Source organism: Labeo rohita, chromosome 8 (assembly GCF_022985175.1).
Source record: "Labeo rohita strain BAU-BD-2019 chromosome 8, IGBB_LRoh.1.0, whole genome shotgun sequence".
Lineage (NCBI taxonomy): Eukaryota > Metazoa > Chordata > Actinopteri > Cypriniformes > Cyprinidae > Labeo > Labeo rohita.
The window spans coordinates 11,137,280-11,164,464 of NC_066876.1; the positions used below are offsets into that span (position 1 = coordinate 11,137,280).

General features: G+C 36.5%; 1 protein-coding gene across 1 annotated transcript; it reads right to left on the reverse strand.

Moving 5' to 3' along the window:
* Positions 1-23,079: 23,079 nt before the first annotated feature.
* On the reverse strand, positions 23,080-26,332 carry adra2b (adrenoceptor alpha 2B). Its single transcript, XM_051118144.1, has one exon. It carries the CDS (start codon positions 25,206-25,208, stop codon positions 23,682-23,684), a length of 1,527 nt encoding a protein of 508 aa, XP_050974101.1. The 5' UTR covers positions 25,209-26,332; the 3' UTR covers positions 23,080-23,681.
* Positions 26,333-27,185: the final 853 nt, after the last annotated feature.

Sequence of the window (27,185 nt, forward strand, 5' to 3'; positions counted from 1 at the left end):
TGAAAAGGTGAACAAGTAAATAAAGTACATTTGGTAGATACTCAATGTGAATATAGCTGAATGAAGCACTTGCATATACAGTGGATGATGTGTGACTCTGTGGAAGACCAATTCTGTCATGGAATTAAAAAAGGTTATTGCAACTTTTTCCTCACATTTCAGAGGGAAAAAAAAACTCAGAATTGTGAGCTTTAAACTAATAATTCTGACTTTTTTCTTGCAATTCCACATTTTCACAGTTCAGGGTTTTTGTTTTGTATGTCTGATTTTGTTGGGTTTTTTTGGCAGGGGCTATTTGCACTAGAAGCTATTTATATTAAGTGAAAATAGCATATTTAATTAGTGGTGCTATGTACACTAAGTGCAAATAGCTATAGATTCTATTTACACTATGTTGAAATAGTAGGATTTTCTACTATTAATACTACTTCTCGCAAATTCTGGCAATTATCTACACCTCAGTATTGTAGTACATTACAAAACAGTATGCAATAATAACATATTAAGTGTGAATTATAATTTAAATTCAAATTATTAAATGGATGCCACCTTACTGGGACAATAAAGCCCTCCCTACATCTACCTGATTCTTTATTTTCAACAGTTTGATTATTTCCTTCATGTTTATTGAAAATAAATGCCTTTCCGATGTGATATGAGATTTTAAAAGGAAGAAAAAAATGTTTGGCAAAAGGCGGATTTGAACTCGGGTCGGTTGTATTATGACTACACCATTGGAGCCAATATTTGACACTCGTCTTTTGTAGTGCTGACTAGTCCAATCACACATGGTGGGCGGAGTTAGTGGAAACAGCCTCTGCCAACAAAGTGGGCTATTTGCACTTATAGTGTAAGAATTGCGCGTTTCAGTCTCTCAATTCTGGAATTTGTTTTTCCTTCAGAATTATGAGTTTATATCTCCCAGTTTATCTCACATGGCAAATTTTTGAGACTGAATTATGACATATACTACCATGAAATAATAAATAAATAAAAGGTTATTGTGACTTTTTCTTATACCATTTTGGCTTTTTTTTTTTTTTTCTGAATAGCAATTCACAATTCTGATGTTTTTGTTTTCCCCCCAGAATTGTGAATTTGTATCTCACAATTCTGTTTATATCTTAAACTAAAAACAAACAAAAACAAAACAACAACAAAAAAAAAAAACTGAAGACTGAATTATGAGATATAAACTCGGAATTGCAAGGTAAAAGTCATAACTGTTAGATAGAAAGACACAATTTCTTATGTTGATTTTATTATTGTATTTTTACTGTATTTTATTTTATTTTTATTTTTATTTATTTATTTTTTTTAATAAAATTTGACCAAAAAGTCTAATTTGCGAGTTTATATCTCGCAATTCTGACTTTATAACTCACAACTGCGAGTTTCCGTCACACAAATCTGACTTCATTTCTCAGAACTTTGAGTTTATATCTCACAATTCTGAGAAAAGAAAAAAAAATCAGAATTGTAAGATGCAAACTCACAATTCTGAGAAAAAAAAGAATTGTGAGATAAAGTCACAATTATCTTTTTTTATGTTTTATTCAGTGGCAAAAATGGGCTTCCATATTCTATAGTAACTGTGATCTAGCAAAGTCCTGAAAATTAAACTGGTGAAACATGTCATAATACAAAATACTTTACAATATTAAATTACTATAATTTTTTAAATGTGTAAAAGTTGGTTTGTTTGCAATGAATACAATAACAAACTACCTGAAAACATGCATGACCTCGGAATTCATCCTCAAACATGAAACATAATTGGTGCTCTTCTCATTCACATGTGAATTCATATTTTGGAGATACCAGTGAGTGGGAAGCCCATAAAGAGATGCTAAGGATGACTCATAACAGCAATTCCAGAGGCACCAGTGAAATGACAATATCACAGCCCCTCAACACCTATTAAAGAGAAGAATGTCAACATCATTTAGTAACCTCCCAATAAAGCACTTTCATTTTGCGTAGCCATGGAGCACATTATTGGCTCATAAAATTGCCAGTTTTTTTCATTGTTCTCTTTTGGTCTCTTTGATTATTGTTAGTCTGTCCATCATTTTTGTTTCCCATACCTTATCTTTGTCCCATATGGAAAGCTTTTGTTTGAGTACACACAGTGAAGTATGTAGTTCTCTGCGTGAGTTCTACTCAAGCCGGAAACCTCAGCGGCGATTCTCTGTTTCCATGGTTTCCACTGTTCAAACATTATGTCCACAGTGTCTGTCATGTTTGACTGGTATGGTAGACCACTGCTCAGCAGCATTCCTTGGCCATACACCTCCAAAGGTCACGTAAATAAAAAGGGAAATAATCAATGAAGTTTTGTTCGCAGGAAATGGAGAACACTAAGTTCTTAAACAGAAACTATAGACAGTAGGCAGTAGGAAAAGGAAGACTAGGGACTGAAAATCTGGGTTTTTCTAACCTGTTTATTAAATTTGTTTTATGATTGTTTTAAACAAAGAAAAATTATGACATAAAATGAATAAAGAAATGCTAATATTCCCTACTATTTCTAGATGTGACTCTGCACAGAGGGACAAATGATCTGATTAAAATATAAAATAGAAGCATTTTCACTAGCAGTCTCAGACATGTGGACCACACTGTATAATATAAAGTAGTGCTAATATAGATTAAGACTTTCATGGGAGCTTGTGATCAAAAGCACAAGCACAATATAAAATTGTTTGAACTTCAAAAGGTAGTTCCTGGGCAGCACATCAGTGTGGCTGCATTGGAATTTGTCCAAGCTTTCTCTGCAATCTTAATGAAAAAGTAGATACAGTGTACACTGGGTCCTTTAGGTATTAATTAATTGCAATGGATTTGTTAATGTTGAAATGTATTAGCAGACACATTGGACACAGCCAACTTTGCGCTGGCAAATTTGCACAGCAATACGTTTTCCATTGTCTTGCTTAAAGTCTCAGTTCAGTGATGCATTGGGTTTTTCTCAGTTGCACAAAAGCAAGAAAATGTTGAGGTTATTATTAAGCATACTTGATTGACTCTGGTAATTACTTTGCATGGTTGTCTAAAATCCCAAAAGCATTTACAGAAGAACCAGCGAGTAAAGCCAATTGATTTGGTAATGTCAAGTGTAACATTCATGAATCAAAGTTGGGACAATCTCGCTTTATCATGCTGTGGCTTAATGATAATAATCTGTCTCATAATTATCTGTCACAGTAATTTCATACTTATTAAAGGAGAAAATAATAATACCAATACAAATTGAATCATGCTTAACATTTTCTCACCCTCAGACCATCCAAGTTTATTTCTTCATCGGAACAGATTTTAAAAAATGTTGCATTACATCACTTGCTCACCAACTGATGACATGCAGCGGATGGGTGCCGTCAGACTGACAGTCCAAACAGCATCACAATAATCCACAAGTAAAAGCTGCTTTTTTGTATGAAACAAATTCATCAATTTTCATCTTTAATTACTTTAACCATGGGTACCAGCCAAAATATGAGTCCTCGGTCCATAATATTGCTTTCTCCACTGAAAACTCATCTCATCTGAATTAGAAGAGAAATATGTGCAGATCAAGGACTGTTTACAAGTGAAAAGAGTCCAAAACAAATATGTCAGTGTTATTAGTGATTATAGCCAGAATTTGTTTCTTACAGACATGCAGTTTTTCACTTCACAAGATGATAATTGATGGACTGGAGCTGTGTGGATTACTTGTGGATTACTTGTGGATTATTGTGGTGTTTTTAATCAGCTGTTTGGACTCTCATTTAGGCGCCACCCATTCACTGCATGTGATGCTTTGGTGAGCAAGTAATTAACTGAAATCATAAAAAGCTTTTTTTTTTCTCTCAAAATTAGTTAAATTTTTACCGGATTCTTTCCATTAATTTACATTAATTTTCTGGAATTCCAATTTAAAGGAGAAGTCCACTTCCAAAACAAAGATTAATATATAATGTACTCACCCCCTTGTCATCCAAGATGTTCATGTCTTTCTTTCTTCAGTCGTAAAGAAATAATACGTTTATATGCGGCTTCAAACGATCCCAAATGCGGCTGTAAATGATCCAAGCCATAAATATCAGTTATTTTCAAAACAATAATACAATTGATATACTTTTTATGTTGAAAAACTCCCATCTCATGTTCTCCCTCAACTTCAAAACTGACCCATATCGCTGTTTTAACTTTTTTGTTAAGGTGTTTGATCTTCTTTGCATGCTTACTTTGCAAAGACTGGGTCGGTACTTCTCCACATAAATAACATGCAGCTGTGAGCATTTAAGAAATATTGCTGCTGCACATATAACATAAATGAATAACCCCCATAGCATACATGAATCACCTCATAGCAGATCTATACAGGTGGAGCTGGGGAAGGTGGAGGGTTTCTGAAGCAAGCTGCAAAACTGCTACAGCTACAGCACTAGTCATATATTTGAATATGCTGAGAAGTGAGCTTATTGGCTACTGATACAGACCACCTTAACGCTAGTGGCCTAGGGCTATGTGAGCCTGGGTTACCACGCTGATTGGCTTAACTAGACATGCTGTAATGTTAATTAACAAAATGGATATACGCTGCAATCCGATAGATAAGACCCCCAGCATCCACCTGAGTAAATATCATAATTTAGTAATTTGAAAACTGCTATTATTTCTCACTTCTTCAGTCCCAGTGGCAGTGTAACAACTCGTTAATTTATGTTCGTGCAACGGCAATTGTGCACTTGTGAGATGGACAAGTTAGCCAATACATGCCATTTTACTCTCTCGTGCAGATGAAAGTTATCAGGGTTACAGTGCATAAATCTCCTGGGTGGGTTGACATGAACTGAAATAAAAGCAGTGGTGGTGTTTCACAAAACCATAGGGTATGGCAGTGCAAGGGGATAGAAAGGGGAAAAGGTTTTATTTATTAACTTATTATTTTTCCAGTAATTAAACACTGCATCGTCAGAGTTGGTACTGAGCTTTATAAGACACTTGCACTTAACATTTTATGAAAATCAATCATTAACAATGTTTTTTTGACCAACGAATGACGAAGACCTAGGTTTGTCTGTCATTAGAACGGCTGTATCAAGTGCATCGCATAATACACTTTATAACTTTTATTGTAGCTATATGGGCACTTAGTGTCTTGTTTCATACACTTAGCCAAACGATAAAAAACTATATGCAAAGGATATTTGAAACGTACAAAAGTATATTGGGTACAAATAGACGGCAAATGCTAAGACTCTTCACCGCTCTTCAAACATACAAAAACGTTAGCCTTTGCAGACACAGTGTTTGAGTAAAGAAAATGCTGTACTCATTCATACTTTAGTTATTTATTTACCTTTGCATTGCGAACAAGCGGAGAGCTATCTCCAGGCTGTGCACGCTGTGTGACGCTTCATTCTGATGGAGGCGGGGTGAAGTTATGAGGTTTCACTGACAGTTTGAGGATGCAATGGTTTAGAGACAAGTTCTTTTGAATGCTTTTCACTGGTAAAACATTTGTAAAACCCTCAAACAGACATATAACCAACAGCACTGCAACAGCATTTCAAATAATAATAATGAAATATAATACAGATATGAAGTTTGGATAATTTTCCATGGCACACCTGACTGGGCTAGGGTATGGCGATTGCCATACGGAAACACTGTCCTTGCTACACAGCACAGCGAAAGCACGTCACACGAGCACATTTCTCTGAACTACACTGTAAAAAACAATTTGTTGAGTCAACTTAAAATAATTTGTAACCTGGCTGCCTTAAAATTTTAAGTTCAGTCAACTCAAAAAAAGTTTATTCAACTTGAAATGTTAAATTATACTAAGTGACAACTTAGATATTTGAGTTGAATCAACTTAAAATTTTAAGGCAGCTGGGTTACTTACCCATCTGTTAAGTTTAGCAAACACAAATATCTTAAGTTGTTACTTAGTACAGCTTAACATTTCAAGTTGACTAAACTTATTTTAGTTGACTGAACTTAAAATTTTAAGGCAGCAGGGTAACAAATTATTTTAAGCTGACTCAACAAATTGTGTTTTTTATTTTTTTACAGTGTACTCGACTCATAATGCATTTCACTACAACAACCATACTGTAGATAGTGATCTTAGGCGATAACTCTTATTTCCTTCTTCTGTAACACTGTTGTTGATATGACTATGATAAGGGTGTGCTCCTGACACTGCGTGCAGCTAAAATCAACCACACACTCACCATAGCTAATGAAAACATTGATCTTATAGTAACGAATGTGAAGACTGAAATTATGGCGAACCCCAGCTGAAATGCAAACACAAGAATGCTTATTTCATTTAACCTGCTTTCATGTCCATACGATCAGCATGTCCTCAGAATGATTACATGCTCAAACTGCATTTGCTCCAGCTGTATGAACACAGATGCTAAATACTGCTGCTAATATGCATATATTATACTATATTTCACTGCTGCATACAATGCAAACTGCTAACATGACACTTAGTTTAAACTTGTTTATGGTTGCTCATTTTAGAATTCAGTTTGGCAGACCACGCAATACACAGCGATATGGGTTTAAAAAAAACAAAACAAAAAAACATTCACTTATCTTAGATGTTGATTTCCACTGTTCTGAAGCATGCTGCAAAACTGCTACTAGTCATATATTTGAATGTTGAGCAGTGAGCTCATTGGCTACTGATACAGGAGAGAACCAATCAGCTGTGCCATGTGATGATGTTATGAGCTCAGACTGAGCGAGATCTATCATCTAGAGTTTCATGCCAGAACTTTTTATATAGGGGTGTAACGGTACACAAACATGACGGTTCGGTACGTACCTCGGTTTTGACGTCATGGTTCGGTATGATTTCGGTACAGCAGGGGGGAAAACTAAACTCTTTTTTTGTTGCTCTTGCTTTAAATAAATTCAGTTATAATTAAAATTGTCTTAGTGATAAAAATCTAGGGAGCCATTTTACATTACTATAAGGTTACAATTAACAACAAAGCCCAAACTTAAATTTAATTATAATTTATTTTTAAATATAATGCAAACATGTTTTTTATTAACTTATAAATTATAAAATTTCCATTTGTTGAAATATATTCAGTTACACATTAAATACATTAAATAATTAAGACATCACTAGCTGGGAAAGTAAAATATTACAAGTATATAGTTTAATATTACGCAAAATGCTCTTTCGAATGCTACGTCGCATTTTGGTTAGAAGCTGTTTTACTGACGTCTTTCTGTGGTTAAAACACTGATTGAGCAATAACATGAGGCATGAGATGTTCATTCATATTATTTCACGTTAAACTAGTAGTAAAGAGGAAGCAATCGCGTTCACTCGCGCTCTTCCGTTTGAACTGACCCAACTGCATAAGGCTACGGGGCGGTACGGCTCCGATGCAGCCACCGGAGCTGATCACGGCCACTCTAGTCAGTGCTTGTGTTTATACCAACCAGCTGCATGTTTCTGATGCATCTCAGAAGCGACTCTCTGAGTCGTTTATACTTATAATTCATTTTTCCCCCAGAACTACTGTCTTGTGCATTTCTCTTGTAAATAAATTCTGGTAAATATTTTTTTCTGATGAATATTCCTTAAAAATTATGTTTTAATAAATAATTTCATTATTATTAGTATTATCATTAAATTAAGTAATATATTTCTGTCACTATTTCTTCAAGTTAAGCTGAACTTTTATTTTGACGGGTTGCTGTGAAGACCTTTAAAGGAAAAGTCCACTTCCAGAACAAAAATTGACAGATAATGTACTCACCCACTTGTCATCCAAGATGTTCATGTCTTTCTTTTTTCAGTCGTAAAGAAATTATGTTTTTTGAAGAAAACACTCAGGCTTTTTTTCTATATAGTGCACTTCTATGGTGCCCCGAGTTTGAACTTCCAAAATGTAGTTTAAATGCGGCTTCAAACAATCCCAAATGCGGTTGTAAACGATCCCAGCTGAGGAAGAAGGGTCTTATCTTGTGAAACGATAGGTTATTTTCATAGAAATAATACAATTTATATGCTTTTTAATGTCAAACACTCGTCTTGTCTTGTTTTTGGTTTTTAGAATGTTATTGTAACATTCCCAGAACATTACTTTTTGGTTCCCAGAAAGTTAGTTTCTGGTTTTGAGAACGTTATTATAACGTTCCCTTAACCTCTTTACTCCAACATGATCGCTCTGCTGTACGTACTTTCCTTTTTGTGTGAACACACAACTTATGAGTTTTCTCATTAGCTGTGTTCGTATCTTGTTTTGCACATGGCCGGTAATTTGTTTTGCTGGCTATTTGCTCATGTTTTTGTGTGAGCACTTGTCTTGATTCCATGTGCCATGTGCTCTCAAGTCTGTTGTCTTGACCATGCCCATCTAGTTACCTGATCATTGGTTCATTTGCCCCAACTGTGTTTCCCTCATTACCTGCCTTATTTGCTCCCTATTTATTGCCCTACAGTCCCAGGCCAGTTTGTCGAATGTTGCACGTTCCTGTCCTACACTTTGCCTGTTCCTGTGCTGCCAAGACTGCCATGTTGCCAGCAGTGTTTTTCCCCCACAGGGCAGTTTTAGTTGTTTATTTAGTTTATTCTGTGTTAATAAAAGCCCATTCTCAGCACAACTGAGTCCTTGCCCATCCCTACACCCGCACCCTGACAAACATTATAATTTAAAACGTGTTTTGATTTATCTAATTTCTGTATTTTAATGAATGCTACTTTAAACGAATTACAAGGCTCTGTATAGGCAGTGTTGGGGAGTAACTAGTTACATGTAACGGAATTACGTAATTTAATTACAAAATAAATGTAATTGTAATTAGTTACAGTTACTGAGAAAAAATGTGTAATTAAATTACAGTTACTTTTAAAAAATGCCAGTGATTACAAAGGGGATTACATCTGAATTTTTTCACACACCCACCCCCACTTACAGATTCAGTTGACTTCTTTCATAAATTGCATTGACTGCTCTAAAATGAGACACCAATGTTTCAGGAGTTTAGGACACAGAATAGGACACATGCTTATTCAATAATTTTATTTCCTATTTGGGTTTATGCATAAACTTTATTTTTTAAGATTGTTTTTTTTTTCCAAGGCATTGTTAGATGCTAGTGTTTTCTGTCATAACTATGCAAACATTTGATTTCAAACCCAGTATCATAGCTATTAAACTATTTCTTGTGATGTTATTTATGTTATGATCTTGTTATGACATGCAGTGCACCTGAGTTCACGGTGACCCGAGTTCAATTCCCATCTCGAGTTCCTTTGCCGATCCCGCTCCCCTCTCTCCTCCCAGCTCTTTCCTGTCATCTCTCTACTGTCCTATCTGAATTTCTGAATTTGTGGTGGCTGTGCTTTAAATTAAATTATTACACAGCTCAGACTCATTTGGGGCAACTTAAGTCGGTGCTATATGCTTGATAGTTTTTTTGGCGGAAGCTTTGCGTTTGGTTAGCTCATAAAATATTAAAGCTTAATTCAATATTATTTGTACAATTTCTTAATTCTGTCATCCTGGTATCGTGGACTTTTTTTTGTACACTGTAATGGATTATAAGATAACTAACAAACTAGCACTACTACTTAATTATGTGGTGAAATGTTGTGTAAGAAAACTGGTATAACTGCACTGTATCCCTAAAATGTCTAGTTTGAACTTGCCGTTTGCTAGCAACTGATTTCTTCATGAAAGCTTTGCATTCAAATATTTCAGCTCAGATCAGTGTTTCGTGTCTAATAATTTTGACACAAAACATCTAAATAATCTGTCAAGCAGCTGTGTAATAAGTGAGATAATGTACATTTAGCCAGTTGTTATCGCAAAATAAAGATGTATGTTATCCCTTTCTTATTATAATCTTAATTTAAGTGATAAAGGTTTAACTGCCTGGTTTAAATGTTTCAAAATGATTAACAGTTGAAAATATTAGTAATTTAGAAAAGTAATCAAAAAGTAATTAAAATAATAAGTTACATTACTTTAATAAAGTAATTGAAAAGTTACACTACTTATTACATTTTAAATCAAGTAACTTGTAATCTGTAACCTACTACATTTCCAAAGTAACCTTCCCAACACTGCGTATAGGTCAGGGGTGGGGAACCTTGAATCCTGGAGGGCTGGTGTCCCTGCATAGTTTAGCTCCAACCCTGAAAAAAAAAAATACCAACCTGTATCCTAAAGACCTTGATTAGCTTGTTCAGGTGTGTTTAATTAGGGTTGGAACTAAACTTTGCAGGGACACTGGCCCTCAAGGATCAATGTTCCCCACCCCTGGTATCCACCTTATTTTTCCCATAAGAGTGGGTGCAGCCATTTGTAAATTTTTTGTGTCTGGCTTCCAGTCTCAACCACTTCCAGCTATTTTTAGCTGCACAAAAAGCTTGTTTTGCTGCTTGATATTGCAAACATGGTGCGTCTTACCATATTATTTTAATGTATTATCTTAATTATGAACACACTGGTTTGTAGTATAAACTGTTTTACCGTTTACTGCACTTCGATATTCTTCTCGTTGTTTCCCTATGGCAGATTATGAACCGGACGTCTAACACATTACCAGAAAACAGCTTACTTCCGCATTGAAAAATAAGGTGGATAGGTCATTACACAAAATATCTTCAACGCTTTCATTGGAAAGTTAGTTTAACAGGAATATAAAAATAACTTGAGGATAACCATTAGGGAACGTTCTCTGTTAGTTATTTTTAGGTTATTTTAAAAACAACCACACTGCAACCTTCTGGGAACGTTATTTTATGGTTAAAAAAAATAAGCTAAAAATAACCTTTAGGGAACGTTTTCTGTAAGTTATTTTTCGGTTATTTAATAACAACCACCATGCAATGTTCTGGGAACATTATTTTATGGTTACAAAAAATATATATAACCTAAAAAGAACGTTCCCCTAATGTTTGTATTTGGTTCCCAAAAAATAACCAAACAGGAACAAAAAACTAACGTTAGGTGGACGTTCTTAGAACATTAATATAATGGGGAATGGAATGTTTTAGTAACATTTTAAATTACGTTCTTAGCACATTATAATAACAAGAGATTGAAACACTCTAAAAATGTTTTGAATAACGTTCTTAGAACTAAACAAGAACGTTAATACAATGTCTAAAAAACTGGACATTTTAAATGTTCTGGGAACATTCGAAAATAACGTTAATAACATAGCTTAGTTGGAATGTTACGGGAACGTTTTTATAACGTAAAATTGTTAGCTGGGACAGTGTTACACAAGTATCATTGCTGCAAATTTAAGACAATTTAACTAAAACTTATGTTTTGTTTATGAAAATATATTTCTAAACATACCATATGCCCAGTAGTTCCTTGTCAAGTGTGTTACTCAGTAAAGGTAACATGGTGGACAGTAGCAAACATAGATGGTATTTTAGGCACATATTCCTACAGATCACCTTTATTTATATAGCACTTTATACAATACAGATTAGGTTTCAGATTGAGTTTTTTTGGGAATCATATATTGAGGTGGTAGAGGCTGAAAACATGTGCGCTTCAGTGTGTGTAGTAAATGAAACCACACACCTATGTCATTCGTTCACACAGAGACATGCAAAACATCCAGGATTCATATTTAAGTAATATTTTACGGCTTAATATTTACAGACACTAGTCCAGTTACTAGCTTGGATTTATTCATCCAAAATTTGGCAGATTCCGTTTACATATATCTACATCTTGGATAGCCTGAGAATGAGTAGATTTTTTAGCAAATTTTCATTTTTTGGTGAACTATTCTATTAATTATGACTGACCGTGAATAAAAATTTCTACAATGCTTTTGCTTGATGCTACTGTACATCCACACCAGCAGGCACTAGAAGTTGAAGATAACCAGCACAAAAACACAAAATTACTAAATTCATTTCTTTTTTATTCTTGTGCAAAAAGGTCTAATTAAGTATTACGTTCATTCTGGGCCAATAACGCAGCAATTAGCCACTCCTGTCCTCCTCCACACGAGTAGCTGGGCAGGAACATTGTCTTACTTGTATCACTTGGATGCCTCTGCGTGCACACGCTCATTACTTACTATACCAGCACTGAGGGAAATGTGGTAATTTGCAAACCTTTCATTTGGGCTCTTGGTAATTATACACTATCTTCTGACTGCAGTGTGGACACTTAGTGATGTGTGAATCACCATATGGTATCACCAAGTGTTAAGTCATCATAACAGATGCCGAGCACGCTGTCATTCCTCCCTCAGGTTTGGAACTGTGATATTTGTTTGCGTTGTCACTTAACGTAGCGCTTCAGTTACGCATCTCGTGGAACCAGCTTCATTCTGGGCTTTTGCAGATGTCTCAGTAAAACTTGTGAAAGACAAGTCAGTGTTTTGGCTTGTCGGTGTTTGTGAATGTATTAGAATTTGATTAATTAGCTGGTGTCATTCATGTCTTTAGCCTGCTTGCTGGGAAAGAGATGTTGTGGGGAGAAGGAAGTACGCTACAATAATGGCTTTAGTTTATTGACAGAAGGCAAGTCGCTCACAGGCTGGGATGAAGACTGGGGATTCTGAAGAAATTCTACACTGCAGTCGTCGTTCTTCACACATGGAGAACTTTAGCTGACCCTCACCGTACAAACAAACCAACCCACCATTCATATCAAACATTCATGACTCTTTGTCATCTTCACAGTCACAAACTGGGTTCTAGCAGATGACAGCTGCCGTGGGAGGTTTCTTCTTGTCTTTTTTCATAAATGGCTCTATTGCTTTACTATATACAAGTTTATTTTTGAGGCCAGGTGTTTTAAAATCTTCAGATTTTAAAAGTTGTGGAGTGTATTCTAGACTTGCATTTCAGACTTTAAATAATGTTACTGAGCAATGGTTTAGTAAATAATGTTTGAACTGTTGTTCTCCATACACCTTGTGCTTAAATGCTTTCATTCATCAGCAGATTTTTGTGCTTTCTGTCAACTCAGATCTGTCACAGACTGCAATTTGACAGGAAAATCTTCCATCTAGATCAGACAGATTACTCATCCTGATGAATAGAGGGCATCTCATACACATAATCAATTTAAAGACTTTTACATCCATCAATACAGAGAAATGCATCCCACGATATTATCATACATTTATTATCATACATTTTTCCGAGCTATTTTAGCCACATTTCTAATTCCCCAAAAAATGTATTCAACTATGTGGATTAGTAAGAAGATCAAAACATATTAAAAATGTAGTACATCTTTTGTGAATTTATAGTTTTTATTAATGCTTCTGCATGTTGGTCACGCTGCATGACTTTGAATTTGTGTGTGTGGTTTTTTTTTTTTTTTTTTTTATGTTTCTGCATGTTGGTCGCAGCACATGACTTTTTATGTTTTTTTTTTATGCTTCTGTATGTTAATCGCATCACATGAAATTTGATTTATTGGTTTTCAATGTTTAAGTCTGTTGGTCGCACCACATTACTTTTTTTATGGATTTTACTCATGTTTCTACATGTTGGCCACACCACATGACTTTGAATTTATGGTTTTATTAACGTTTCTGCATGTTGGTCGCACCACATGACTTTGACTGTTTTTTTTATTCATGTTTCTGCATGTTGATCACACCACACCACAAGACTTTGACTTTGTTTTTTTATTCATGTTTCTGCATGTTGGTTGCACCACATTATTTATTATGGTTTTTATTCATGTTTCTGTATGTTGGTCACACCACATGACTTTGAATTAATGGTTTTAATTCATGTTGCTGCATGTTGGTCTCACCACATTTTTGGTTTTTAGTCATGTTTCTGCATGCTAGTTTCATCATGCATCAGTCTGCATGCTAGTTGCATGTAACTTTGATTTAATGTTTTTTTTTTTTAATGTTTGAGCCTGTTGGTCACACCACAACTTTTTATGGTTTTTCTTCATGTTTGTGCATGTTGATCGAACCACATGACATTGAATTTGGTTGTTTTTTTGTTGTTTCTGAATGTTGGTCGCAATACATGACTTTGAATTTATGGGTTTTCATATTTGAGCCTGTTGGTCACACCATGACTTTTTATGGTTTATTCATGTTTCTGCATGTTGGTCGCACCACATGACCTTGAATTTATGTGTTTTCTTCATGTTACTGCAAGTTGGTCGCACCACATGACTTTGAATTATAGTTTTTATTCATGTTTCTTCATGTTGGTAGCACCTTGTTATCTATTCTGGTGTATTTGTTTTCATTTGATCAATTTTGCCTAATTTTTTAATGTCCCAAGTTTTGGTAAAATTGCTGGAAAAAAAACAACATCATATAGGATATTTAAAAAAATAAATAAAATCATATTTTATTCAGAATGAAACTTTTAATTATGAACATTTCTAAAGGTTAAAAGGATAGTTCATCCAAAAATCAACCTCACATCCTTTCAAACCCATAAGACCTTTGTTCATCTTCGGAACACAACTTAAGATATTTTTGATGAAATCCAAGAGCTTTCTGACCCTTCATAGACAGCAACGCAACTACCATGTTCAAGGCCCAGAAAGGTAGTAAGGACATTTTTAAAATAGTCCATGTGACATCAGTGGTTCAGTAATGGTTGAATAATGTTATGTTTGTTTTCTTCATGCACAAAACGTATTCTCATAGATTCATAACATTATGGTTGAACCACTGATGTCGTATGGACTATTTTAATGATGTCCCTACTACCTTTTTGGGCCTTGAACATGGTAGTTACTTTGCCGTCTATGAAAAGTCAGATTTCATCTAAAAAATTAATAAAGGTCTCACAGGTTTGGAGCGAAATAAGGGTGAGTAATTAATGACAGATTTTCCATTTTTGGTTGAACTATTCCTTTAAGGAACAGTAAAATAAATAAATTTAGTTCAGTGTATAACTTACTGTTTCTTTGTAATTAATTGTGAAATTTACTAGTTATTTGTGAGTGAAAATGGTTCTGTTTTTTTTCAGTGTACATTATATGGCTCTCTCTATTCTGCGGCATGAACCCTTTCCTGATCTCTCTCACTCCCATTGCATTTCATTTCCCCTCTGTTCTGAGCTGTCTCTGCTTCCAGCTTCCTGTCCATCTCTTTTTCTTAATCCCAGTTTTTGTTCTCATCTCTCTCTGTCAAGCCTCTCATCTCTCCAGATGTCTCTTTAGGTTTTTTTTCTGTGAGTCCTATCTCACACGACGGTCACCCAGGGACTTTGTTTTGTGCACGCCCCAAATTTCCTCATCCAGCCTTTCTGATTAAGACACACACTTTCCAGATCCACCCTCCCTACTTCTGTCATCCACAACGGCGACAGCCATTTTTAAATTCTATAATGTTATGGTGCATCCACACGGCATAAATATTCATGGGTGACTCTTCTTGTGCGAGTGCATGGGAGAATCAGTCTTTTCGTAAATGATGTTCACAGCAATCTGTGCTGCTTTGGCTCAAGTTCAGGCCCTCCAAGCTACTGTTCCAGCTCTCCAGACTCACTGCTAAAAATGTAAACACGGAAATGCTGAAAATGTAGATGTTTTGCCAACAGCTTTCCTTGTATCAGCCAACCAATTACTTCCGAAGAATTCAGATATGACAGTCAGTCACACCGCTCCAAGCTGTGTTGCAAATATGCTCATGCTTGAAAAGTTTGACTTCAGCTTGGTAATTTATAATCTAACCTGGTCATTTTTGTCTTACATTGATAATTGGTGACAGTGACTTGTGGGTGAATGAAAATCAATAGTTCATTAAAAAATAATATTAAATTAATTTAGAACTATCTTTTTTTTTTTTTTTTTTGAGGACAAGGATTGTACCATTTTTCAACCTTGTGTTGTCATGAAAAAGTTATATTATCTGATTTATTAAGAGATGTATTGACATTGACACAGTCATTGAGGTCTGCAGGCTTCCTCTCTGTGACATAATTTCCTGTTTTATGGTTTTTATTCATGTTACTGCATGTTTGTCACATCACATGACTTCGATTTTATAGTTTTATTCATGTTTCTGCGTGTCTGTCACACCACATCACTTTGATTTTCTGTTTTTATTAATGTTTTTGCATGTTGGTCACACCACATGACTTTTCATGATTTTTATTCATATTTTTTGCATGTTGGTCGCACCACATTACTTTTTATGACTTTTATTCATGTTTCTGCATTCTGTTTGTACCAAAGGACTGAATTTTCTATTTATGTTTCTGCATGTTTGTCGCACCACATCACTTTGGTTTTATGTTTTATATTCATGTTTCTGCATGTTGGTCATACCACATGACTTTGATTTAATTGTTTTTATTCATGCTTCTGCATGTTTGTCACACCACACCACATCACTTTAATTTTATGTTTTTTTTAATCCATGTTTCTGCATGTTTGTCGCACCACATGCCTTTGATTTTATGATTTTAATTCATGTTTCTGCATGTTTGTCACACCACACCACATCACTTTAATTTTATGTTTTTTTAATCCATGTTTCTGCATGTTTGTCGCACCACATCACTTTGGATTTATGTTTTTATTCATGTTTCTGCATGTTGGTCACACCACATGACTTTGATTTAATTGTTTTTATTCATGCTTCTGCATGTTTGTCACACCACACCTCATGACTTTGATTTTATGTTTTTATTCATGTTTCTACATGTTGGTAGTGCCACATGGCTTTTTATGTTTTTTATTCTTGTTTCTGCATGTTGGTCACATCACATAACCTTTTATGTTTTTATTCATGTTTCTGCATATTTGTCACACCACATGACTTTGAATTTATGGTTTTTCGTCATGTTTCTGCATTTTAATTAACATGACATTGAATGTGTGGGTTTTATTCATATTTCTGCATATTGGTCGCACCACATGACTTTTTTATGATTTTCATTTTTCTGCATGTTGGTCACACCACATGACTTTGATTTTGCAAAGTTTAATAAAATAGTGTTTTTTTATACTGTCAAGTATTTAGTAGTTTTTTCTTCATTATAATTTCAGAACACTCTGATATTTTTATTTATGCAACAGTTAGTATATCCATATCAGTTTGAATTCAGAAATTTACATCATGCTCATCAAGATTTGTATGTATTTTTAAATAAATTAATAGAACTGAACAAAAATATGCCATTGTCCTTGATCTCCTTCAGTTATCACAAGCATCAGTCACTAATTCATCATTCTTTTCTCATTTTCTGTATTTTTTCCTTATTTCTTATGTTGTGCCTTGTTTTTTAAATGTACAATGTATTGACAAGATAATAAACTATTAGTAAAAAAAAGTCCCTTAGATTTTCCCCCAGATTGCGAAGACACCACTGAGGTCGAGTGCTGTCCTAAAAGAGTTATCCTCAGTGGATTATGATACAGTTGTTAGACATGATGGGATGTGGTACGTGATGAGGCTGTGACTGAACACACTTTGTATTTCCTGTTTGATTGTCTATGCCAAAAAACAACCCCTCCTCCTCCTCCTCCCATCCATTCCCAGCCATGGTCCTGGTAATCCATTTTCAAATGTACTGTAATAGTTTGCTCACCCAAACACATGAACACTATAGAATTTCCATGGAAGAGAATTTGGGTCAGGGGTAAGCCTGAAGGAGAAAGGACATACTGCAGAGCTGACATATCAGACTCAAGACATTTCTGAAAGAAAATGGACAAACTGTGAAATTCTAAATGGATTATCTCTTGTTTACAGAATCATACAGACATTTTTAAAGACAGCTCTTTGGGTTTATGAGATATATGTGTGGGGGTGAATCTAATGTTATTTTTTTGAATGGTATGATTTAGGATTAATACAGTACAGAAAGGGTAATAAGGGACACTTCCTAAGAGGAAGTTTAACTTGTTGAACTTTTGAACTTGTCTTCTCTATACTCAAAACAATGACAATTGGTCAATGAAGGACATGAGATAATCCCAACATTTCTTAACATTTTGATTCATTACATTTCTTAATGCTTCCTACATTAAATATATATAACACACTGTTATGATCTTTCAGTGACCTTTTCTGAAGGTTACAGCATTAACCTAGTAAGTGCTGACAAGTCTTTATGAGGGAGTCATTAAGTCATTAATTTAATCCATTTGTTAAAAAAACGAAATGAAAGCAATGAGACAATTCTTAATGACATACTAACATACAACTAATGCTATTTCTGCTAAATTAGCTATTTTAAGAGTATGCTATTTTGAATTAATAAGCTGTCTTTGTAATTGAGTTTCATTCACTAAAACTGCCTGACGGTGACTGCACGTGGAACTATTTTAGTTGGTTTAGCAAAAATAGACAATATTGTGTCTAATATGTCCTGCTGTCTTGCTGATAACTTGAAACAACATCCATCCTTGCTTGTGTGATATTGCTTGTGTCATATTTATAGAGTGCAACTTTCCCCCATTCATTTCACTCAAAGGGATTTTAAAAAATTTTCCATACAGAGTTATAAGCAGGGGTGCACATAAGTGGTCTGCAGCTCCACATGTGCAGCCAAAATAAGAAATGCGCTGTGAAAATAAGTTCAAAGCATGCATTTGTGTACTGACATGGTTGACAGCTGTTAATGCACAATTACCATTTTAGATCAACAAACTGTAATACTGTATAAAATTTCTATTCAGACTGAAAGCATAAATCTAGGCTATCTGCTGCCGTTTTCAAAGCGCAATTTAAAATGTGACATTTCATTCACTGACGCTCTTCACTAAACCCGCCAAAATAAAAGCTTGCTAATTTTAGGTTTGAAAAGGGTTAAAATTCATATAAAAAGGTAAATATTATTCTTTTATATTTAAGTTTACTATAAATTAATTGCATTTTGATTTAATGCTCCCTTTTTATTTTAAAATAGAATAGTATTACCACACTTTATTACTTTGTTTAATATTTTATTTAAAAAATAAACTAAATATAGTCCAATCATATTATTATCACTATTTATTAATTAATTTTTTTTAGAGTATATTTAATGGGTCACACTATGTGCAGTGTGAGGACCAAACCAAATCTCCAGGTACTCTTTTGAGAACCAGGCTAAAAAAAAAACGTATATGCACCTCTGGTCATAAGCCACAAATCAAACCAAACAGAGGTAAATCACATTACAAACTTTGTGAATTTTGCAAGGTATTTAAAGGAATGCTTCACCCAAAAATGAAAATTCTGTCATCAGTTAATCACCTTGATGTTCTTCCAATGATGTATTTGTTGTTTAAAAACAGTTTTAATGTGGGAAAGAACTACAGTCCCATGATGCATATCAAAGGATGTAATCAAAGTAGAAATATTTAGGTAGTTTACCGCAGGGAGACTCAATTACATCATCCGCAGTGCTCCATGGGAGTAAGTGGAAATTAAATAGTTAGTTTGGTGGGATTTGCTTGTTTCAATTCCCTGGTTGGTAGACATTTCTTTGGATCATCATGGGTATTGTAGTTTTTCACTAGGGATTATGCTGTTGAATGTGATCATTTAAAAAAGGTCTGATGGCATCAACAAAAGAATATATCACTAGTTAAACTCCTAGATCACATTAAAGGAGAAGTCCACTTCCAAAGCAACAATTTACAGACAACGTACTCACCCTCTTGTCATCCAAGATGTTCATGTCTTTCTTTCTTCAGTCGTAAAGAAATTATTTTTTTTGAGGAAAACATTTCAGGAGTTTTCTCCATATAACGGACTGATATGGTGCCCTGAGTTTGAACTTCCAAAATGCAGTTTAAATGCGGCTTCGAACGATCCCAGCCGAGGAATTTATTATACTATTGGTTATTTTCATAAAAAATTTTAATGTCAAACGCTCGTCTTGTCTTGCTCTCCCTGGACTCTGTGTATTCTGGCTCAAGACAGTTAGGGTATGTCGAAAAACTCTGATCGTATTTTCTCCCTCAACTTCAAAATCGTCCTATATCGCTGTTTTACCTTTTTTGTTAAGGTTGTTTGATCTTCTTTGCATGTTCACTTTTCAAAGACTGGGTTGGAATATCTGCAGTGATGTAGGATGATTTTGAAATGATTTTTGAAGTTGAGGGAGAAAATACGATTACCCTAACTGTCTTGAGTGCAAACTCGGGGCACCATATCAGTCCATTATATGGAGAAAAATCCTGAAATGTTTTCCTTAAAAAAAGAATTTCTTTACAACTGCAGAAAGAAAGACACGAACATCTTGGATAACAAGGGGGTGAGTAAGTTATCTGTAAATTATTGTTTTGGAAGTGGACTTCTCCTTTCAGTCTGTCTTTAGTGGTTTAAAAATTGAAATGATATTCAATAGGATACAGTGCTACAGTGCTGCATTTTGATTGGTCAGTCATGATATTTTGAAGTCTGTTCCCTAATAATGACCAGCATCATTAGCAACACTGATCGTTCTAACAGAGCGCTTATTAATAGTGCCGTAATGTTGTTGTTAGTTGTCGTTGTGTTCATCCTCTTGTCAGGAAAACTACACTGTAATGGATAATAAGATAATAAACGGGTAAAATACATTGTCATTATGATTAATACGTTAAATATTCATCTTGTTGCTTTGTGTTTAGTGAGACTATAAAATATTTAAATTCAAATTAACATTTTGTGTCTATTTGTTTACTTACATGGCAAATAGCCATGTAATAAGCAGGATAATGTACATCCAGCTGGTGGGTCTTGATAAATAAATTCCCTCAGGGTAATACCAGATCATCCATTAGATACTGTGAATATTTAATTCTGTAGAGGATTAAAGAATTTTTTATTATATACACTGCAAACAAAGCTCTAAAATCTATGGGAAGATTTCTTATGTTTTACATCAGCCATAGGATTCTGTTGCTTGACCTTAGAGTTCTGCTTTATTGTCCCAAATACATATTTGGATTCAGCTCATTTACTTTATTTTGCAAACTGAGTCTGGGCTTTGGATGCAAAGACGTGTTTGCATGTCTTCTAACAGCCACCCCACATTGCCAGCCTCTTACTCAACCGCTAATTAGATTCTGTTGTTTAAAAAGTAGGTCTAAAATATTTCCAAAACTTTTCGGCTCATGCATTAACCAGACCAGTGTTTTTCTGAAATTTGCCAGCAGCTTGTATTTTGTTTATTTGAAAGATGTTCTTAGCAGACAGCATGAAATAACGTTTCCATATTTGTAGACGAATGAGTTCAATTTCTCTGCGAGTCTAAACAAAGCAATCAAGAGTTTGAGGCTTTGCCAGAGTGCATGACCTTACAGGTAGATGCTTAAGGAAAAGAGTAGGCTACTAATTCATACAAAATTATTTACACGCTTCATACGGAGACTTCATCAATTATTAAATGCAGCATCTTTCTGCAATTACCAGAACTGAATCTCTTGTCTCGTCTGAGTTCAGGCTCTGCCTCTTATCTTGTAAAATAGACATAATATTAACACTTTTTTCTGTTTTTAAAGTGCTGTCTTGATAAAAAAGGCAATTAACATCAAAGAAACTGAACCTGCATTTTAAGCATTAAACTCAGTCCAGTATTAATCCTCCATCCCATGCCTGCATTGTGTTCAGAAACATCATCCTTCCTAATGCAATCATGCTGGTGAATATTAATTTTTTAAAAAGGACTGGAGGGTGTCAAATTGACTGAAAGTTTATCCACCCATATCAACATACATCTGCCAGAGCAAAAATTAATCTCATTCATTTCTCATACCCTTTTGAATACAAATTTCCCCTTTCTACGTATATCAATAGTAGATACTTGTATATTAGCATTAAAATCATACAAATGGAAAGTGAGGTTACTGTTGTTCATTCTACATGAAAACAAAGATCTTTTGACAATTTTGTTCTGTTTTGCAGAAGGAATTTAAGGTGCCTGGTTTTCATAAGTAAAAACTAATTTTCTTTACATCATTTTCAATGTGTCCCAATGACGTGCGTCGAGATAAAAATCTGTCCATCTGCACTAAAAGCGCCAGTTATTCTCTGACAGCAATGAGTCAGTTGGCACACACAGCTCAGCGGTTTTATTTTTCAAGAGCAGTGGAAAACCAACAGCATTACACTGAAGAAAAAGGAGTCCAGGAGGCAAAATGGATACAGTTACCAGGATCCCGTCAATTGCAAAGCTTTTGAGAATGCAGCCCGAATGCAATGTCCTGACACATACAAAAAAATAAAAATACAGTAGGATTTTTTTTAATCGTGGTGAGGCTAAAACTGAACTCCTCATGTCTGTTTAGTCCCAGAAATGGAAAAAATATATATATATATTTTAAGGGCGAAACAATAAGAAATAGCAGGATAAATAAATACAAAATCATTCACGTAATAATAATTTACAGCTCTCATCTTAGGTTCGTCTCCTAATTGATTCAAAATGACCTGCAATAAAAAGATTCTTTTGAAATAAACTCTGGTTTAAGAAGATATCAAATGAGTTTAGCAGCAAAACATGTCAAAGCATTGGCACGAGATATAGCTGAATCATAAGCACTGGCAGATATGGCAAACCAGCCACATTTATCAAGCACATACATATATAGTTGAACTGGTGCCAGTGGAATCAGGGGAGGGATGTGAACTCACACACACGCAAAAAAAACCTTCACACAGCAGCATTCGCACACCCTCTCGCACACAGCATACATTTCCAAACATACACGGCAGTCAGACACAACTCATACCCATTCGCAATATCTGCTCGCACACATGGGGATCATTAGCAAAAAGACAATGACCAAAGAAATAGAAAGCATCACTGCTATCAGCCCTTAGTCCCAAAGTATCACCCTGCTGAATGTTCAGACATTTAGGGTGCAGTAGATCAGTGTACACCAACAAATGATCATTTGTTCTTTTTTATACAAAGAAAAGTGCTGAACCAAGTCAGAAAGAGCACCTCCAGTGAAATCAGGAGGTGTTTGAGTCATCTGATAGAGTCTAAAGTCACTGATGACGCAAAGAGTCATATTAAAAATGAAAATTACTTATCTAAAGTTCTTGTAATAAACATTTCGCTATTGTAAAGCCTGCCGGCAACCAGACGGAAAGAGACAGAAAGGCTTCCAACCATTACAGGTGTACTGTATTCACAGAGCCTTTCTGCATCACAGCATGGGAGGAAACTTCTCAACGGTCCCACACTAGAAGCCCTAATGTTCGATTGGAGAAACTTGCGTCAGCTCATTTCATACACATTGCCCCTGGCAAGATTTTCCACAGGAGTATTTCATGTCTTTGTTCCTCAGAAGTAATGCTGTGTAGGCACTGGTAGACCGATCAGCATGGAAAAGCTGTATGTAAAGATTCAGAACGGCGTTCCTCCTTAGAGAAATCCATGTTTGCAGTATCTCCAAGGCCTGGTGTTCTTAGAAAGGCCAGTAATGGAAATAAAAAACACGATAACCTTTGTATTGACCTCCATTGGCTTGTCCTTGCAGGTGTGCGATAGTCCCAGTAAATTCTTTTGTTTCAGCCTCGGTTTGTCAAAGTCTGTGAACATTTTTGGATTAGCCCCGAATACCAGGATTCCAATGCCTGAGGCGGTAACCTGGAGTCATTTGAGTAGCATAGTGTCCTCAGTCCACCGGGCAGCACAAAAAGCCCTTCGTTTACATCGCAACAGCACCGTTATTGTGCTTCTTTTAGTCTGAAGTCTGTGTTCTGAATAGGCAAATGTTTGTTGATCCACCTCAGGAGCTTCAGAAGAATGTGCCTTTGGTGTTCTTACAGAGAATCTTTTTGAAGGCTCTGCGAAAGTCTTTGTTGAAGATGGTGTAGATAACCGGGTTGAGGCAGCTGTTGCAGTAGCCGATCCAGAAGAAAAACTTGAAGAGCGGTTCTGGCAACGCGCACGCCTCCGGGCACACGGCCTGTAGGCTGTATGAGAAGAAGAAAGGGAACCAGCAGATAACAAAGACGCCAATTACCACCGCCAGCACGAAGGTGAAGCGCTTCTCTCGGTTCACCATAGCTTTGCGCCGTGCTGAGTTGGGCGTTCCTTCTTGCTTCGACTTCCGGGTCACAAGCTTGGCGCCTTTGGCGGTGGCGATCATGTCTCTGTATTTCTGGATGGTGGCGGGGGAATGGATGCCGCTTGGCGTCACGCTTGGGGTGCACGGGACCTCTAACCCCCTTCCACCTTGCTCGGTGTCCGAGTCGGAGCTCATGCTCTCTCCGTTATTGTTGTCAGGTTGTTTCACGGTCTTCTTCGCCTTTTTCCCCGCTTTAGGTTTATTAGGAGCCATTTCGGATGAGTTCGAGGGAGACGGGGAGGGGCACGGCGTGGTCGGTGTCAGGGCTGTTGAAGGAGGCTGCAGAAGTTTGTTGCCAACTGGAGGGCTTGCCGCCTGCTGGGTGGACTCCACTTGAGACACGGCCAGAGTCGGAGGCCTGATTTTTTTCTGCAGGGTGGAGGGTGTTTCATCTCCTCTTCCGTTTTGTAGACCCTCCGTGTGGACCTTGTGCTGAGGGTTTGCTGCATTGGCTGGGACCTCTTTGCGGGGCTCCCCTGGTGGACATCGCGTGCGCTGCTTGGCAATCTGGTAGATCCGCATGTACACCAAAATCATAATCAGACAAGGAGCAAAGAAGGAACCGATAGTAGAGTACAGGATGTACCAGCGCTCATTGTTGAGCTCACACTGTGGCAGCCCACCTGAATCGGCGCCACCTTTGTTCTTGTTCATGGAGAGTAGCGGTGGAAAGGAGATGACTGCTGAGATCAGCCACACCACCAAAATGGCACATTTGATGCGTTTGGGCGTCCGCTGTGCGCCGTATGTGACGGCGCGTGAGATAGACATGTAGCGGTCTAGGCTGATGGCGCACAGGTGTACTATAGAGGAAGTGCAGAACAACACGTCCAGCGCCAGGTAAATCTCACACCACACGGAGCGGAAATACCAGTAGCCCATTAGTTCATTGGCCAGTGAAAATGGGATGATGAGGGTGGCCACCAAAATGTCTGCGGCCGCGAGGGAGACCAAGAAGAGATTCTGGGGTCCTCTAAGCGAGCGGCTGGTTAAAACAGCAATGATGACCAGAATATTGCCGACGATTGTGATGAGAATCATCAACGTGATGGCTGTTGCAAAGGCTGCTGTGGCTTCTGGAGTGTAGGGAGGGAGTTTTATCATACTATGGTTGCAAGTCGGTGAAGACGTGCCTCCGGTGCCGTTGATGTTGTGGCCATGCAGACCCGCGCCGGCAGAGCACGCACCTTCCATGATTGCCACTGCACTCAAGTGGACTGATCTTCTCTATTCGTAGTCCAAATTTGGGCAGAATAGATTTAATTATTTCTTTAAGCTTTTCTTTCCCCCCCCTCTTCTAAGAACTGAATAAAATATATTCTGTTGAAACTAAATAAACGGTTTTACGTATAAACGAATGAGTACATCTCTAACTGCGCTAAAAATTCTGTCAGCCATTGTTATGTCACATCTCGTCGAGTCTTGGTGCTTTATTATTTGGAATTAGCGTCAACTGGATGGAATAATTCTGAAAACGTGCAACTTAATTTGAAGGGAAGGCATCAAATAAATTAAACATCGGGTAGATTACATTTATTTAATTATAATTTGCGGTTCTGATAAAGTATAATTTACAGTTCTGTCGCCGAATTATCAACTTCTGAATGTTTTATAGACGTGAGGAGAAAAACTAAAACAAAACAAATAAAAACGCCTAGAACCAAAGCTGAAATACAAGCTATGGTGCCCAGATCGATTAATTTCCAATATGAAAATGCACCACAGTATATTGTGCGTCTATAAATGTTTTGAGTAGCCTAACAATTATTCAATTGTAACATTTGAAAAATTCTAAAGTTCAGATTACAAATAAAAACGTTATAAATTCATAACAAGTGCTTACAAAACAAATATATTGGAATGCTTAAATCTAGGTTACCCAGATGCACAACCCTCCACGGAGCGCAAGGCTTTAAATATAAATCTCCAGAGAGCACGCAGCAGTGCGCGGCGATGTGCCAGTTTCCCCTCACAGTTTTCACAAGTTTGCCAAAAGAATTTAAGCGCAACAACTACCCTGATAAATGTCGGAGTCTGATGGAGTTGTGTCGCTGTTACATTCCTGAGTGGAGAAAGTCGGCTTAATAAAGAATCAGAGGCACGCCGAAATTTGCCGGGTATGTCCAAGCACTAAAAGAAGTATAATGTCTGGAAACTGTTTGTCGTCCGGTCTCCCTCCGCGTTTCTCCCGTTTCAGTCACAGTATTTCAATGAGCAAGTTGAATGCCTCCTGCATGCTTCGCGCATTACCTCAGTGACAGTTTTAAGTATCGGTGGGGCTCGCCCGAGCCGCTCTGGCTTCATATCTACGCAGCGGCTCTCCTCAGTACCCCAGTATAAGTGATGTCAGGACGGGCGTCATGATGCGAACTCTTCCCTCCCACTTAAAAGCCTGACCTATCCTAACACTCTATTGTCAAACATAAAACAAATGCAGGCGTATAGAGGATGCAATTCAGATAATAGATCATTTGGAGAAGTCAGCAATCCAAACAACTTGTCCAAAAACGGATTAAGACCTTTATTTACCTGTAATGATTTTGATGAATGATATTTACATGATCTAGAGTACATGATTAATTCTACAATATATTCGTTTGAAAAGTTGTAAAACGCCAAGTATGAAACTGCAGAACAACATTTGATCATGTTGCTTAGTACCTCCAACACAACGAAAAAGCAACACATGAAAAAGTAAACTGTAAAAGCAACCTGTTCGAAACGTTTAAAACTTTAATGACAGACTGCGCTCTGGTGCGTAAACGGACTCGTGACGGTCGAGCGCTTCCTCCGCATCGTATTCGCGCTTCATTTCAGAAAGATCAAGTGGTTTAATGCTCTCTTCAGATGATAAAGTGCAACATATACCCAAACGCAATTTAGAAGCTCTTCAAGCGTATCCATTAGGATCAGTGAATTTCTATTTCCTGAATCACCTGTATTACCGTCGTGATTTTAGCAAAGAACACAGGACATTGTGTCAAAAGGGGCGAATGACTCGCACTGTTTCCAGTATGCAAAAAATACATTAAATAAATATTTGAACGAGGCAGTATTTCACAGAGAGCTCTTCAGTGGAGTACTGGGTTTTAGAGAAATATTTGACTGTTTTTGATAGACAGACAGACAGACAGACAGACAGATAGATAGATAGATAGATAGATAGATAGA

Excerpts from the sequence above, each read along its gene's own strand:
- adra2b (XM_051118144.1), bottom strand. The coding sequence starts at position 25,208 with ATGGAAGGTGCGTGCTCTGCCGGCGCGGGTCTGCATGGCCACAACATC.